The sequence below is a fragment of the Salvelinus fontinalis genome, chromosome 29 (genome assembly GCF_029448725.1).
Source record: "Salvelinus fontinalis isolate EN_2023a chromosome 29, ASM2944872v1, whole genome shotgun sequence".
Lineage (NCBI taxonomy): Eukaryota > Metazoa > Chordata > Actinopteri > Salmoniformes > Salmonidae > Salvelinus > Salvelinus fontinalis.
This window is the reverse complement of record NC_074693.1, coordinates 15,348,868-15,367,002: the sequence shown is the minus strand read 5'-3', so window position 1 is coordinate 15,367,002 and position 18,135 is coordinate 15,348,868. Positions and strand designations below refer to the sequence as shown.

Sequence of the window (18,135 nt, the reverse complement as noted above, 5' to 3'; positions counted from 1 at the left end):
CGACACAGTTAAACCATCTACTGGTAAGACGTTTACACTAGATCTACGTAACCGATTTCTCTACCGAATCTACTTATTTACCCAATGAATGACTAATTTCTACATGTAATAAGTAATATCTTCTTTCATTTATTAATTGTATTTTCTATCCAGGCAGCACCTGAAAATTGGATGTAAGTATTTTGCAACCCAACCTCCAGATGAAAGCGAGCCCAGCGTTTTGGTCGACCGTCATCTGTAAGGTTGGGTTGCAGCTTTTTCCCTTTTCCACTAAGTCCTCCTCCCTGTCACATCCCTGTTTCAGGAGCACTTCCTAGAGGTGATTCAGAACCAGGAGTTTCTCCTGCTTCCTACGGCTGAGATCGTCAAACTCTTGGCCAGTGACGACATAAACGTACCAGATGAGGAGACCATCTTCCAGGCTCTGATGACGTGGGTGCGGTTCGATGTTCAACATCGCCAGCAGGACCTTGGGGTTCTCCTGGCCTACATCCGCCTGCCACTTCTGCCTCCACAGGTGGGCAGTCAGTAGATGATCAATGACTTCATCAAAAGTAGACTGGAAAAGATGGTGGACTGAACACAGCAGTGTAGCTCACCTCAAGATAAAAACATAATATTCAATATCGGTAAGTTAGACTAACTAGAGGACACTTCACAATCTGGTGGGTGATAACCTTCAATCTGGATAACAACACTAAACAAATTATAAGGCTAGACAAATATATCGACAAATATTATGAAAACAAGCAACACCAACAGATGACGGAGAGTAAGAGAGGGGAACCTATTTCAAAACGAAAACGTGATTCTTTTGACAGACACAGACAATTTAATCTTTTCACCACCAAGAATGGTAAAGGTCGAAACCGATCTGTTAAAATCAATAAATGACAAACTGGGTATAGAATGAAATTAGTCAGTAAGGATATAAAAGAGTTGAAGGGGAGCCTCGAGATGAGTGATGAAAAACCTGCGACATTGGAGAAAGACACAAACAAGCTAAAAGGGACAGTCAATAAGATTGAAACCGAAGTGAATGAACTTAAAAAGGAGAACATCGTTCTGAGAGAAGCCTTACTTGACATACAGACTAGATCCATGAGAGAGAATCTGCTACTTACAGGTATCCAAGAGAAAGAAGGAGAAGTTCCTGAATCTGTAGTTAAAGAGTTCCTCCTTACAGATCTTCAGATCCCACGTGAAGCTATCGACAAAATCCAACTCGAACGTGTACACCGCTTCGGACAGAGAGGGCAGAGGTATGAACGCCCAATCGTTGCAAAATTAGCTTTCTTTAAAGATAAAATAATGGTTAAAAGCCTGGGTAAAAGACTTTCTGGCACAAAAATAGGCATGAATGATCAGTTCCCGGAGGAAATTACAGAACGGCGGTCTGTAGTTCTATATCCAATATTCAAGGAAAATAGATTGAAAGGGGAAAGAGTAGCTCTAGTAGTCGATAAACTATATATTGATAACCAATTGTTCAGAGACACAAAGATCACTCCATGTCTATTCCAAAAATTACAAAGTTCTTATAGAGGCAAATAGTGAAACAAACAATACTAGTCATGGAATGAATTGCAATGATACCAAAACATATATAGCTTTTCTATCTATCTTCAAATATAACTGATTGGAACACAAAAGAACTAATTCAACATGGCAGAGATAAAAACACAGCAGACAGAAGGCTCAGTATGTGGGTATGTGTGGATGTATTGAGATGGATGGTGTGTGTTTTATGGGGTTTGGGAAAATGTGGCGTTAAGTGAGTGAGAAAGGAAACGGATGCATATCCCAGAACCAATGTATGTCTGTGAGCAGGGGTTGTGAGAGAGCTTTCAATGTGGTGCAGATGAGGGTTATACATTTTAAAATGAATTATACATCTTATAGATTTATTTATTTATTGTCCTATCATGGTGGAACTGCATTTTAAAATAAATTATACATCAAATATATTTTATTGTCCAATCATGGGGAACTACATTTTAAAAATACATTCTAAAGTCTAATTTATTTATTTATGGTCCTATCTTGATGGAACGGTCCACAACCCTAAACCTTAGACACCCACCTGAACGACCCAGATACTAAAGAGAAGTCCCTATCTGTTTTATGGGCCTGCTGTAAGCTGCCTGTATGCAGCCATAATGTGGTCAGAGACCTTCTAGAGCAGCACCGCCCTGTCAAGATTCTGATCCTGCCTGGCAGGGTTGGTCCTGCAGAGCCAGAGCCCCCTGAAAGGAGAGCATCATATACAAAGGAATTCTCGAAGCTGCTAATGAGAACCTTGATGACCTTGTACTTAGCCGGTGGGCATTCCGGTGTGGTGCCCCCACCCAGGCAGTGGCAGTGCTGGCAACACTAGCTGCAGTAACCCATGGGGAGGGGGTTACACTCAGACATTCAGAGAGGGGGCATATTATTGTTAAAGGTCTGACTGCACGAAAATGCCAGAGAATATGGTCACTACGGGGAACCATGTGTGGGTGTTTCAGGGGAAGGGTGTATATCTGACCATCATTTAGGACGTGACAATGGTTAATCAAATCTCCCCATTTCTACCTTTTTTTTGGCTCAGTTTTGCTGGCCTCTCATACAGCTGCAACTGTATATGCATTTGTAAATCAAGACCTTTCTTGAGTTGGGCTCTGGGATGGTGCAATTGTTGAGAATCTGAGTCTATGGTTATTATGGGGGAAAGGGGTTGAGTGTGTGGTGTGTGTGTGTGTGTGTGTGTGTGTGTGTGTGTGTGTGTGCATCCCACAACTGTTGCGAGAGAGTAAAATATGTTAGGGACAACATAGTATGAATCACAATAATTGTTTGCCAAAATAATTAATAATAATTGCTTGCCATAATTGCTTGCTAAAATAATCACAATAATTGTTTGCAAAAACAATTAATAATAATTGCTTGCCATAATGTAATTCTGGTAATGTCGAGACTGGTAAGAGGTAAAAATCCTTAACATAAGATGCCTATATTACTACAAATATTAATAGCTATATTATGGAAATTAAGATAAATAGGATTTTTTTAATATATACACACTACCGTTCAAAAGTTTGGGCTCACTTAGAAATGTCCTTGTTTTTTAAAGAAAATTGTTTAAAAAAAAACATTGTTTGTCCATTAAAATAACATCAAATTGATAAGAAATACAGTGTAGACATTGTTCATGTTGTAAATTACCATTGTAGCTGGAAACAGCTGATTTGTTAAGGAATATCTACATCATTTTAAAAGGTCGGATTGATCATTAGAAAACCCTTTTGCAATTATGTTAGCACATCTGAAAACTGTTTCTCTGATTAAAGAAGCAATAAAACTGGCCTTCTTTAGACTAGTTGAGTATCTGGAGGATCAGCCTTTGTGGGTTCGATTACAGGCTCAAAATGGCCAGAAACAAAGACTTTTCTTCTGAAACTCGTCAGTCTATTCTTGTTCTGAGAAATGAAGGCTATTCCATGCGAGAAATTGCCAAGAAACGGAAGATCTTGTACAACGCCCTTCACAGAACAGAGCAAACTGGCTCTAACCAGAATAGAAAGAGGAGTGGGAGGCCACAGTGCACAACTGAGCCAGAGGACAAGTACATTAGAGTGTCTAGTTTGGGAAACAGACGCCTCACAAGTCCTCAACTGGCAGCTTCATTAAATAGTACCCGCAAAACACCAGTCTCAACATCAACAGTGAAGAGGCGAAGAGTTGCAAAGAAAAAGCCATATCTCAGACTGAACACAGACACTGGACAGATGAAATTCTGTGGGAAAAGGACTGGGGGGGGGGGGGGGCAAAAATATTTCTCCCATGGGAAAATAAATTCAAAAGGGGTGACGATATTAATTAACTGTAATTTTAATCGAAATGTGTAAATTGTCCAAACAGAACATCAAGGTAGATGGATGATTTTAATGATGTTATTGGAACATAAACAAACCTATACGGTCCAAATCATGATGATCCGAGCTTCTTTGAAAGTATATATATGAATATATCGTCTCTGCATGCAACACTCAATTATTATAGTGGGAGATTTTGATACGGTTTTAAATACCTCTATGGACCGTAAAGGAAATCACACGACAAACTATCACCCTCCGGCACTTATGGAAATCATGAATGTCATGGATATATTGAAACTAGTGGATATATGGAGGCTGAAATACCCTGACCTAGTGAGATATACATGGAGGAGGTTTAATATCCTGACCTAGTGAGATATACATGGAGGTTTAATATCCTGACCTAGTGAGATATACATGGAGGTTTAATATCCTGACCTAGTGAGATATACATGGAGGAGGTTTAATATCCTGACCTAGTGAGATATACATGGAGGTTTAATATCCTGACCTAGTGAGATATACATGGAGGTTTAATATCCTGACCTAATGAGATATACATGGAGGTTTAATATCCTGACCTAGGTGAGATGTACATGGAGGAGGTTTTTATACCCTGACCTAGTGAGATATACATGGAGGTTTAATATCCTGACCTAGGTTCAATGTACATGGAGGAGGTTTAATACCCTGACCTAGTGAGATATACATGGAGGTTTAATATCCTGACCTAGTGAGATATACATGGAGGTTTAATATCCTGACCTAGTGAGATATACATGGAGGTTTAATATCCTGACCTAGGTGAGATGTACATGGAGGAGGTTTAATACCCTGACCTAGTGAGATATACATGGAGGTTTTATATCCTGACCTAGGTGAGATGTACATGGAGGAGGTTTAATACCCTGACCTAGTGAGATATACATGGAGGAGGTTTAATATTCTGACCTAGTGAGATATACATGGAGGAGGTTTAATACCCTGACCTAGTGAGATATACATGGAGGAGGTTTAATATTCTGACCTAGTGAGATATACATGGAGGAGGTTTAATACCCTGACCTAGTGAGATATACATGGTGGAGGTTAAATACCCTGACCTAGTGAGATATACATGGAGGAGGTTTAATATCCTGACCTAGTAAGATATACATGGCAGAGGTTTAATACCCTGACCTAGTGAGATATACATGGAGGAGGTTTAATATCCTGACCTAGTGAGATATACATGGCGGAGGTTTAATACCCTGACCTAGTGAGATATACATGGAGGAGGTTTAATATCCTGACCTAGTGAGATATACATGGTGGAGGTTAAATACCCTGACCTAGTGAGATATATATGGTGGAGGTTAAATACCCTGACCTAGTGAGATATACATGGCAGAGGTTTAATACCCTGACCTAGTGAGATATACATGGAGGAGGTTTAATATCCTGACCTAGTGAGATATACATGGCGGAGGTTTAATACCCTGACCTAGTGAGATATACATGGCAGAGGTTTAATACCCTGACCTAGTGAGATATACATGGAGGAGGTTTAATATCCTGACCTAGTGAGATATACATGGAGGAGGTTTAATATCCTGACCTAGTGAGATATACATGGAGGAGGTTTAATACCCTGACCTAGTGAGATATACATGGCAGAGGTTTAATACCCTGACCTAGTGAGATATACATGGCAGAGGTTTAATATCCTGACCTAGTGAGATATACATGGCGGAGGCTTAATCAATCTAGTCGCCTTGATTACTTTCTTATGTCATTCTCTCTGGCACCAAAAGTTTAAAAAGTGTTGATAGGGGACAGAATGCGGTCGGACCATCACATAATTGGCATATACAATTGAAGTCGGAAGTTTACATACAACTTAGTCAAATATATTTAAACTCAGTTTTTCACAATTCCTGACATTCCTAGTAAAAATTCCCTGTTTTACGTCAGTTAGGATCACCACTTTATTTTAAGAATGTGAAATATCAGAATAATAGAAACTACAAACTGTAGTTTTCGTAAGTTGGTTAGGACATCTACTTTGTGCATGACACAAGTAATTTTTTCAACAATTGTTTACAGACAGATTATTCCATTTATAATTCACTGTATCACAATTCCAGTGGGTCAGAAGTTTACATACACAAAGTTGACTGTGCTTTTAAAAAGCTTGGAAAATTCCAGAAAATGATGTCATGGCTTTAGAAGCTTCTGATAGGCTAATTGACATAATTTGAGTCAATTGGAGGTGTACCTGTGGATGCATTTCAAGGCCTACCTTCAAACTCAGTGCCTCTTTGCTTGACATTATGGGAAAATCAAAAGAAATCAGCCAAGACCTCAGAAAACAAATTGTAGACCTCCACAAGTCTGGTTCGTTCTTGGGAGCAATTTCAAAACGCCTGAAGGTACCACGTTCATCTGTACAAACAATAGTATGCAAGTATAAACACCATGGGACCACGCAGCCGTCATACCGCTCAGGAAGGAGACGCGTTCTGTCTCCTAGAGATGAACGTACTTTGGTGCGAAAAGTGCTAATCAATCCCAGAATAACAGCAAAGGACCTTGTGAAGATGCTGGAGGAAACAGGTACAAAAGTATCTATATCCACAGTAAAACGACTCCAATATCTACATAATCTGAAAGGCCGCTCAGCAAGGAAGAAGCCACTGCTCCAAAACCGCCGTAAAAAAAGCCATACTACGGTTTGCAGCTGCACATGGGGACAAAGAACGTTTTCGGAGAAATGTCCTCTAGTCAAAAAAGAAACAAAAATAGAACTGTTTGGCCATAATGACCATTGTTATGTTTGGAGGAAAAAGGGGGAGGCTTGCAAGCCGAAGAACCCAACCGTGAAGCACGGGGGTGGCAGCATCATGTTGTGGTGGTGCTTTGCTGCAAGAAGGACTGGTGCACTTCACAAAATAGATGGCATCATGAGGTAGGAAAATTATGTGGATATATTGAAGCAACATCTCAAGACATCAGTCAGGAAGTTAAAGCTTGGTCGCAAATGGGTCTTCCAAACGGACAATGACCCCAAGCATACTTCCAAAGTTGTGGCAAAATGGCTTAAGTACAACAAAGTCAAGGTATTGGAGTGACCATCACAAAGCCCTGACCTCAATCCTATAGAAAAATTTGGTGGGCAGAACCGAAAAAGCGTGTGCGAGCAAGGAGGCATACAAGCCTGACTCAGTTACACCAACTCTGTCAGGAGGAATGGGCCAAAATTCACCCAACTTATTGTGGGAAGCTTGTGAAAGGCTACTCAGAACGTTTGACCCAAGTTAAACAATTTAAAGGCAATGCTACCAAATACGAATTGAGTGTATGTAAACTTCTGACCCACTGGGAATGTGATGAAAAAAATAAAAGCTGAAATAAATCATTCTCTATACCATTATTCTGAGATTTCACATTCTTAAAATAAAGTGGTGATTCTAACTGACCTTAGACAGGGACATTTTACTTTGATTAAATGTCAGGAACTGTGGAAAAACTTTAGTTTAAATGTATTTGTCTAAGGTGTATGTAAACTCCCGACTTCATCTGTAGCTACCCAAAATATATATGGGGGATTGGACAGGATGTAGACATTTACATTGCAGGAAGTAACAATCTATCCACAATCCGCAAAGCTGATACACCTCTTATTAAAAATATAGAAAAAATAATTTATCAATGACTTTATCACAAATGGTACCCTCGTCTACCTCCACAAGTGGGCGGTCGCTAGGTTATTATTGACTTGATCACAAATGGCACCCTATTCCCTATATAGTGCATTACATTTGACCAAGGGACAATGGGCCCTTCCTGGTTAATGCTTCCTGGTTGAATGTTGATACTGCTTCCTGGTTGAAAGACATACATTTAGCTTTTACAATGTAATAATTATATATATTTTTGTTGTTGTGTTGTTTCCTATGTATTTTTTATGCTGCACTCACCATTACCCTTTTGGGGATAATAAAGATTTACTGACCTGAACTCCCCTTTAATTTCCAGCTCCTAGCTGACCTGGAGAACAACACAATGTTCTCAGATGACCTGGAATGCCAGAAGCTTCTAATGGAAGCCATGAAGTACCATCTGCTCCCGGAGCGTCGTCTCATGTTCCAGAGCCCCAGGACTAAACCCAGGAAGTCCACTGTAGGAGTACTCTACGCTGTGGGAGGCATGGACGCTACCAAGGGTTAGACATACTCTGCATTCCCTACTCCCTAATGTATCTAGTGCACTAGGCCCATTGAGCTCTGGTCAAAAGAAGTGCCCTATATAGGGTTTTGTGTCCCAAATGGCACCCTTCTCCCTATTATAGTGCACTTCTTTTGACTAAAGCCCGATATAGTGAATAGGGTGCCATTTCAGGTGTATCCATTATGTCTATTTGACCCTAATGGCTTGCTACTATTATTAAAAGCCCACCAGGTTTTGATCAATGAGCCCCATTACCAAGATGGATGCCCGCTAACGTGTCACTTCACCGTCGAACTCGCCCGACCACGGCGACGCTTTTATTGTTACAGGCTTCAGGTCTATTAGGCTACTAATGTAATGCAGCTCAATCCACGCGACGGAGGTTAACCCCTTCATTCCACGGACTACCACTATTCATTTATCTGATACTAAAATGGATCCTATACAGCAGGGGTGTCAAAGTCAAATGGACGGAGGGCCAAATAAAAAATTTAGCTACAAGCCGAGGGCCGGACTGTTCGAATGTTCATTGAAAATTTTTTAAATGACGCATATAGTCTAGTGAACCTAATTGAACCTACTGAAAACCTAACAAATATATTCCAATATGATCAGATAAATAAAGCAATATTTTCTTATGGCTCTGTCAGTAATCTTTAATTTTCAACAGACACAAAAGACAAATTTCCTTTATATAAAAATCCCCATAACATGAACATTAAATGAAAGAAACCGGTATTCAAGGCACCATCAGTAGCCTATATTTTCTATTTTAGCAAAAGTGGGCTAAATTTACTTCAAAGAAAAAAACAATAATAGCAATTTTCTATCATCCACTCAACTGAAATATTTTTAAAATATAATTGGATTGAAATACAATAAAATAAAGTGCAAAAATCTATTAATCAAAAACAACACTTTGTTTAAGGAGAAGTAACATGCAGTGAAAACAAATATTAAACTTTAACTTTTAAACTTGAACTGAGTAAAAACTCTAAATATGTGATTGCACAGTAATGTTCACTTGTTTGAGGTTGAGGGTGATACTTGGTGGTGTCCCATCTTTTCCACAAGTTCATCAATGTTCGGGGTAAGGCTCTGAGCTGAGGAAATCCTCAGAATTGAGTGGAGGTGTTCAGCAGTAAGTCGACTTCTGTGTGATGTTTTGTTCAGGTTCATCAAAGAAAACAGTTGTTCACACAGGTATGTGCTGCCAAACATAGACAACGTTTGAGCAGCCTGGATGCGCAGCTGGGGCATTGTGTCGGGGAGGAAACGGGCGAACTCCGCAGCACCCACTGCCGCATATTTTGCCCTCAGTGCATCATTGCATTGGAGGTCAATCAACTCCATTTGGAGGTTTGGTGGTGAGCTTTCCACGTCAACAGCAAATGGGTTACCGAGCAGTTCCAACCTGCTTTTTTGTGCTTCAAAGTCAGCAAATCGGCGTCGAAAGTCAGCGGCAAGCATACCTATTTTATCAGCCAACTGTGCGCTCGGGAACGCACTGGTAGAGAGCTTCTCTTTCATGGTCTGGCAGCTGGGAAAGTGGCTCAAATTTTCTTTCCGCATCTGCGTCTCCCACAGAGTCAGTTTGGTTTTAAATGCCTTCACTGTACTGTACATATCAGAGGTGACATGATCCCGACCCTGCAGCTGCAAGTTCATTGCATTCAGATGACTCGTAATGTCACACAGAAAAGCCATTTCACACAGAAACATTTCGTCTCGGAGTTGTGTTGTGTCTTTCCCTTTGCTGTCCAAGAACAGACAAATCTCCTCACGAAGCTCGAAACATCTTTGAAGCACCTTTCCCTGGCTTAGCCATCGCACCTCTGTGTGATAAGGCAAATCACCATGCTCCGTTTCTAACTCCGTCAGAAATGCCTTGAACTGGCGGTGATTCAAACCTTTGGCTCTGATAAAGTTAACTGTGCGCGTGATGATGCTCATTACATGCTCCATTTTCAAGGCTTTACCGCACAACGCTTCCTGGTGTATGATACAATGATAAGCTGTCAGCTCACCTGTCGCGTTTTCCTCTTGCATCTTTTCCCGTATCTTCGCCACCAGTCCGCTCCTGTGTCCACACATCGCAGGTGCTCCGTCGGTTGTCAAACCCACGAGTTTTTCCCAAGGCAGCTCCATCTCATTTACACATCTTGACACCTCTTCATACAAATCATGCCCCGTAGTTGTGCCATGCATAGGACGTAAAGCCAAAAACTCCTCTGTCACGCTTAGGCTGGAGTCCACTCCGCGGATGAAAATTGACAACTGGGCAATGTCAGAAATGTCGGTGCTCTCATCCACAGCCAAGGAATATGCAATGAAATCTTTTCCCTTTTTCACAAGCTGCTCTTTTAGATTGATGGACAACTGGTCTACTCTCTCGGCAATGGTGTTTCTGCTCAGACTCACATTTAAAAAGAGTTGCCTTTTTTCTGGGCAAACTTCGTCACAAACTTTAATCATGCAGTTTTTGATGAAATCCCCCTCCGTAAATGGCCGGGCTGATTTAGCGATCTCTTCTGCCAAAATAAAACTGGCCTTGACAGCAGCCTGGCCTTGTGATTTGGCTTTTTTGAACAGAGCCTGTCGAGATTTGAGGCCTCGTTTTAATTCCTCTGCCTTTTGTAGCCTTTGTTCCATGTCCATATTCTTGTTTTTGTCCGCGTGTTTCGTTTCATAATGTCGTCTCAGATTATACTCTTTCAGTACCGCCACACTTTCTCCACACAGAAGACACACAGGTTTTCCAGCTACCTCCGTGAACATATACTCCGACTCCCACCTTGTTTGAAACCCCCAGTTCTCAGTGTCCACCTTCCGTTTTGCCATTTTTGATGGGTATCTGAAAGTTAATTTTACTGTGATGCTGACGACTGCTGTGCCAATAAATATTGAAATGAAGCAGCCTACTGCTCGGTGCGTCACCGTTGCATTGTGGGAAATGTAGTATTGGTGCGTGTAAAAGATCTGCGGGCTGCCGGCTTGCTGCGGTCTGCGGGCCGGTTCTAATAATAAATCAAGATCATCCCAGGGGCCGTAAAAAACCTTCTCGCGGGCCGGATGTGGCCCGCGGGCCTTGACTCTGACATATGTGCTATACAGTTTAGATATACAGTCAATAGAACACATTACAAAGTGTGTTTGAGAAACACAATATATTAAAACGTAGGTGTTTAATCAAACACTATGATAGATATGGAGGGTAATAGGAATCAGAACAGATTATAATTCAATGCTAAACCTCCTTAAACCTGCTTACCCTGAACAAATCATCAAATGCCCCCCCGGACTATTTACATTGACCCCCCCCCCCCCCCCCCTTTGTTTTTACACTGCTGCTACTGCAGTATCTTATCTATTCATAGTCACTTTACCCCTACCTACATGCACAAATGACCTCAACTGACCTTTACCCCCACATTGACTCAATAACGGTCCCCTCTGTATATAGTCTCCTTATTGTTATTTTATTGTGTTACTTTTTATTTTATTTTTTACTTTAGTTTATTTAGTAAATATTTTATTAATTCTATTTCTTGAACTGCGTTGTTGGTTTAGGACAACGCATTTCATGGTAAAGTCTACACCTGTTGTATTTGGCGTATGAGACAAATGCACTTTTTTGGGGGGGGTCACCTCAAGTCGTCAGCATCGTCCTTGTCTGTTCCTATATGATCTATAGATCTCCTTGTCTGTTCCTATAGGATCTATAGATCACCTTGTCTGTTCCTATAGGATCTATAGATCTCCTTGTATGTTCCTATAGGATCTATAGATCACCTTGTCTGTTCCTATAGATCTCCTTGTATGTTCCTATAGGATCGATACATTTCCTTGTCTGTTCCTATATGATCTATAGATCTCTTTGTCTGTTCCTATAGGATCTATAGATCTCCTTGTATGTTCCTATAGGATCTATAGATCTCCTTGTATGTTCCTATAGGATCTATAGATCACCTTGTCTGTTCCTATAGGATCTATAGATCTCCTTGTCTGTTCCTATAGGATCTATAGATCTCCTTGTCTGTTCCTATAGGATCTATAGATCTCCTTGTCTGTTCCTATAGGATCTACGACCATAGAGAAGTATGACCTGCGGACCAACACATGGACCCAGGTGGGGGTGATGAACGGCCGGAGGCTGCAGTTCGGGGTGGCAGTGATCGACGACAAGCTGTACGTGGTGGGGGGCCGAGACGGGCTGAAGACATCCAACATGGTGGAGTGTTACAACCCTTTCAACAATGTCTGGTCCACCATGCCTCCCATGTCTACACACAGACACGGACTCGGTGGGTTTACTGTAAAAAAACAAAAAAACAATGACATTTCATACCTATACTATTGTAGCACGAGGTGTTACTATGTAAAACCTTGGCAGGCTACCGTACGCCTGCTCTGATTGTCTCTTTTCCCTGGCCGTTTCTCATACGTTTCATATCAGAGGAGTGGTTTGATTCACAGTTGAAATAGGTCTATGGCTGTGAACTGAGGCGATGTAGTCAAGTATTCATCTCACTTGTCTGTGGTTGGCTTTTCTGAGATATGGGTGAACACGTTTGCCCCAGAGATTACAGTGAATAGTATTACCTAGTCTCCTTTGATCTGGGCTGTAGCAGATAGCTCTCATACTTTGCTTGCGGTGAGCACGGTTTAACTGTGAAGATGTGAGGAGCTACGTAGCCTCCCTGCTAAGGCTACGTCCTGCTGTGTGCATTCAGAAAAGAAGGAACTACTTATTCATATTTCAAATCAACAATAACTGTTTTTTTTTTTAAACGGCCATTTCAGTTTAACTTTTATTCATGCGGAATGTTTACAGGTGATGTTCCCTTCAGAATAATGTTGTACTCTAAACCTGAAACATTACCAGCTATTATATAAATCCATTTATTGTGTTGTACAGTAACATCCTATATTCATTGTTTTTGGAAAACCATTCCCCTCTGTGACCCCACAGCAAAAACACAGTTGTTTTATATCCTGTTTGGAGAACAGTCTTGGGTTCAAGTACTATTTGAAATCTTTCTAATACTACGTTTGCCCTAGCCTGCCTGATGCTGGATGGACGGTTTTGTAGTATTGGGGCTATTGTATTGGTTCCATTAAACCAATCAAACGGGAAATGATATATTTTTTAAATGATTTAAAATAGTACTAGACCCAGGTCTGTTTTAAGAGAATAGAATAGACTACATTTGTTGAGTGTTCAGTTCCACCCAACGGTGACTCATCTAACAGCACTTCAGCTGTTCTGGAATGAGCATCGTGGTCGATGCCTCTGGTTGAGCATCTTACACACACACACGGACGCACACACTCACACGGACGCACGGACGCACGGACGCACACACTCACACGGACGCACACGCACGCACACACGGACGCACACATATGCACACACTCGCACGCACGCACACACACACACACACACACACACACACACACACACACACACACACACACACACACACACACACACACACACACACACACACACAGAGGTTGATGGTTCCCTCCTCTTTCTAACTCTTCAGGTATAACAGTGTTGGAGGGCCCCATGTATGCAGTCGGTGGCCATGATGGATGGAGTTACCTGAATACAGTGGAGAGGTGGGACCCCCAGGCTAAACAGTGGAACTACGTGGCCAGCATGTCCACGCCACGCAGCACTATGGGAGTCACCGCACTCAACGGAAAGTAAGTGGCCGTACTAAACCGTTATGACAGCATGCAGGAACAGTTATTACTAAAACACAAGCTCATCTTATGACATAAGGCACAAAATGAAAAGAGAATTCCTTACGTATATACACACTAGAAGCTAATAACGAGCACAGCAGGAAAACGAATTTATGTTTCTTGTTATGTAACACATTTTGGTTCATTTTCGTATAAAAACAAGGAGGCTTTTCTCTGTGTGTAAGCCTGGGCCTAGACTACAACAGCTCTACGTTACATAATGGCAGACAACAAAGTACTGTCTTGCGGCGTGTTTTCACTCTATAAAACCTTTTTTTGATTTTCTTCCTGCATCTGGGTGAAAAATAGAAAACAAGGAAGGAAAACTTTTCTACAATCCTCCATCTCTCTCCTCTTAAGGAAAGAATATGTTTCTACAACCCTTCATCCCTCTCTGCTAGGTCTATGGAAGACATTTCTACAAGCCTCCACTCTTCTCTACTAAGGAAGCAAAAATAAATCCACAACCCCCGCCCCTCTCTGCTGAGGAAGATGTTTCTACACCCCTCTCTGCTATGGAAGATGTTTCTCCACCCCTCTCTGCTAAGGAATATGTTTCTCCACCCCTCCATCCCTCTCTGCTAAGGAAGATGTTTCTCCACCCCTCTCTGCTAAGGAAGATGTTTCTCCACCCCTCTCCGCTATGGAAGATGTTTCTCCACCCCTCCATCCCTCTCTGCTAAGGAAGATGTTTCTCCACCCCTCTCTGCTAAGGAATATGTTTCTCCACCCCTCTCTGCTAAGGAATATGTTTCTCCACCCCTCCATCCCTCTCTGCTAAGGAAGATGTTTCTCCACCCCTCTCTGCTATGGAAGATGTTTCTCCACCCCTCCATCCCTCTCTGCTAAGGAAGATGTTTCTCCACCCCTCCATCCCACTCTGCTATGGAAGATGTTTCTCCACCCCTCCATCCCTCTCTGCTAAGGAAGATGTTTCTCCACCCCTCCATCCCTCTCTGCTAAGGAAGATGTTTCTCCACCCCTCCATCCCTCTCTGCTAAGGAAGATGTTTCTCCACCCCTCTATCCCTCTCTGCTAAGGAAGATGTTTCTCCACCCCTCCATCCCTCTCTGCTAAGGAAGATGTTTCTCCACCCCTCTCTGCTAAGGAAGATGTTTCTCCACCCCTCCACCCCTCTCTACTACGGAAGATGTTTCTCCACCCCTCCATCCCTCTCTGCTAAGGAAGATGTTTCTCTACCCCTCCATCCCTCTCTGCTAAGGAAGATGTTTCTCCACCCCTCTCTGCTAAGGAAGATGTTTATCCACCCCTCCACCCCTCTCTGCTAAGGAAGATGTTTCTCCACCCCTCCATCCCTCTCTGCTAAGGAAGATGTTTCTCCACCCCTCTCTGCTACGGAAGATGTTTCTCCACCTCTTCCACCCCTCTCTGCTAAGGAAACCTGGGATTCTCCCTCCCTTAAAAGACAATACTTTCTAGGAATGACCGACACAACATTTCTTGAAGAGAAATGAGCATCATTTCTGAGCCGCAGCTAAAGTCAGATTTGTAACGCTTTTATTGTCCTTACAGATTGTTTGCAGTTGGTGGTCGGGATGGGAGCTCATGTCTGCGGTCGATGGAATGCTTTGATCCACACACCAACAAGTGGAGTATGTGTGCCCCCATGGCGAAGCGGAGAGGAGGGGTGGGTGTGGCCACGTACAACAGTTTCCTCTACGCTGTGGGTGGTCATGATGCCCCGGCGTCCAACCACTGCTCCAGACTCTCAGACTGTGTAGAGAGGTAAAAAAACACTGCTCCCAGACTCTCAGACTGTGTAGAGAGGTAAAAACACACTGCTCCAGACTCTCAGACTGTGTAGAGAGGTAAAAACACACTGTTCCAGACTCTCAGACTGTGTAGAGAGGTAAAAAACCACTGCTCCCAGACTCTCAGACTGAGTAGAGAGGTAAAAACACACTGCTCCCAGACTCTCAGACTGTGTAGAGAGGTAAAAAAACACTTCTCCAGACTCTCAGTCTGAGTAGAGAGGTAAAAACCTAGCTTTACTCTACAGTATGGCTGCGTTTCGATTCTTGGGACTTGCACACTTCCTGAAATGCATTCAACAATGGTGGACACTCCCTCTAGCCAAGGCTTACACCAATCTAATGCTTTTAAATCCATGACAGAAATGGAAGTGCACATTTTGTGGAGGAGGGCAGAGAATCAGCATGTAGCCTATGTCAGTACTGTACTAGAGCAAAAAAAAGGCAACATCGTTTTTTCCAACTGTCTTGTTATAGACTCATGGATTTTATGACGATGAAGTATAGCTATAGATATGGAGACACAGAGACATTTTAGGTTGTGGGTGTGTTTGAGGTGCTTTTTTGAGACTTTGGCCGTGTTCGAGAGCATTAAAACTGTGATGTATCATGGGTAATATAAGACTGAGTAGTTCATTTTGATGCAATGTGATTTGTCACCAGTCTGTCTCAACTCGCCTTTAAAGTCGGCTGAAATGTCGAACGTGCCTATTGGGTTTGTTTGAAATTGCAGCTGACGGTGCAGGCGACTGCCGACGGTGCAGGCGACTGCCGACAGACCGATGCACAAAAAAAAAAACGTTGCACCATAAATAACTACTCATTATTATTTTGTAGATCAGTCAGTCGGTCACAATTTACACACGATGCATCTCAGTTTTGATGCTCTCAAACGTGGCCATTGTCTCTGTCTGTCTGCATGTACAGGGCAAACCCAAAGACAAGTCATTCTTTCCATGGTAGTTGTTTTTAGCAGTGTGATTATCTGGCTTCTGTCACCCTCTGCTGGCTATTCTGTAAAAAATCTACCTGTATCTGATACACACTGCATGTGACCCTATCAATGAATAGAATACCATCTTGTCAAAACAATTCAATTGAAAACAACATTAAAAAAAAGTCACAAGATATTGTTGAATTCATCCATGGACAAGCTTAATCTTTGCTCTGTATCTCTTAAATATCCCAGTGTTCACTACACTTCTTCAATCTTTGCTCTGTATCTCTTAAATATCCCAGTGTTCACTACACTTCTTCATGTATTTCCCTTTATCCCTTTATTCCTCTATGTCACTGCAGGTATGATCCCAAAACAGACACATGGACCACGGTGTCCTCTCTGAGTGTCCCCAGAGATGCTGTAGGTATCTGTCTGCTAGGAGACAGGCTATACGCTGTCGGAGGATACGACGGAACATCCTACCTGAACAGTGTTGAGTCCTATGATGCACAGAACAATGAATGGACTGAGGTAACTTGAATTATTCCTTAGATTTTCTTAGAATGCTTTTCGACTCATAATTTCTCAATTCCAATAGCCTGGCACAATTCCTTACTGTAATCCATTTTTAATACAGACTGTATGACCTTTCATCACCCTGTACTGTATGTCTCCAATAGGAGGTCAATCTCAACATCGGAAGGGCTGGAGCCTGTGTTGTAGTTGTGAGAATACCTTGAGGACTACAACTCCCTACAACCCCCTGGAACGCCACACAGGAAACAGGTTATGATGTCACCACTGATGTCGTTGAGAATATGTTTTTTCTACTGTAAAGGCAAACCTACATTGCATTCCTCACAAACCATTGTTTCTATCAACAGTGATTTTCATTGTCCAAGGATTTTCTCTTTGATTATGAGAATGTACTTTACCATATCTACGGATTAACAATCTGCATAGTAGTGGTTAAAAAAGTAGGAAACTCTGCCACACTCTTGTTGATATGGTTGCTCTGTTAAAATGGTCTGTCAGAAAATAATGTTTTCCATATGATAGAAAGAAAGAAATTACATTTAACCCATAAGAGTCGAAACCCTGTCTAAGCCAGGGGAGGGGGATTTTACGACCCATTGAAGTATAACAAAATAATTATTTGATGAACATTTTTGTTTGGCCTGCTATTAGCCAATACAAACGCATTGAATAACAGATTCACTACATGGAACAACAGATAGTCCCAAAACAAAATCTAGAGGAAGTCCCTATATCTGAGAGATTTAAGAAAGATCAGGAAGCATTTGTATTTTTTTTTACATGTATATAACCACTTATTTTTTTATCACTAAACAGTCTGAGGCCTGTCTAAGCAGGTGGATGGGGGGGGGGGGGGGGGTGTTCTACTAAGCTATATGGAATTGTTTTAAGAAGGTCATTTAGCTATTTGATTTAGAATTTTAAGACCCCTTGAAGTATCAAAAAATGATGTAAAAATGTTATTTGATTAACATTTTTATTTGGCCTTACTGCTATACAAACATTAAATAACAGATTCACTACATGGAACAACAGATAGTCCCCCCTACACATCTAGAGGAAGTTT

At 41.7% G+C, this 18,135-nt stretch overlaps 1 protein-coding gene across 2 annotated transcripts in view; it reads left to right on the top strand.

The window, feature by feature from the left end:
* LOC129827465 (kelch-like protein 4) overlaps positions 1-17,922 on the top strand; it is an 89,572-nt gene extending 71,650 nt beyond the window's left edge. For both annotated transcript variants that reach the window (XM_055888350.1, XM_055888348.1), the window contains 7 exons: positions 305-517; positions 7,875-8,061; positions 12,146-12,370; positions 13,616-13,778; positions 15,354-15,566; positions 16,892-17,063; positions 17,213-17,922. In XM_055888350.1, coding sequence (XP_055744325.1) covers positions 305-517; positions 7,875-8,061; positions 12,146-12,370; positions 13,616-13,778; positions 15,354-15,566; positions 16,892-17,063; positions 17,213-17,272 — 1,233 coding nt within the window. In that variant the 3' untranslated portion in view covers positions 17,273-17,922. The remainder of the gene's footprint in view (positions 1-304; positions 518-7,874; positions 8,062-12,145; positions 12,371-13,615; positions 13,779-15,353; positions 15,567-16,891; positions 17,064-17,212) is intronic.
* Positions 17,923-18,135: the final 213 nt, after the last annotated feature.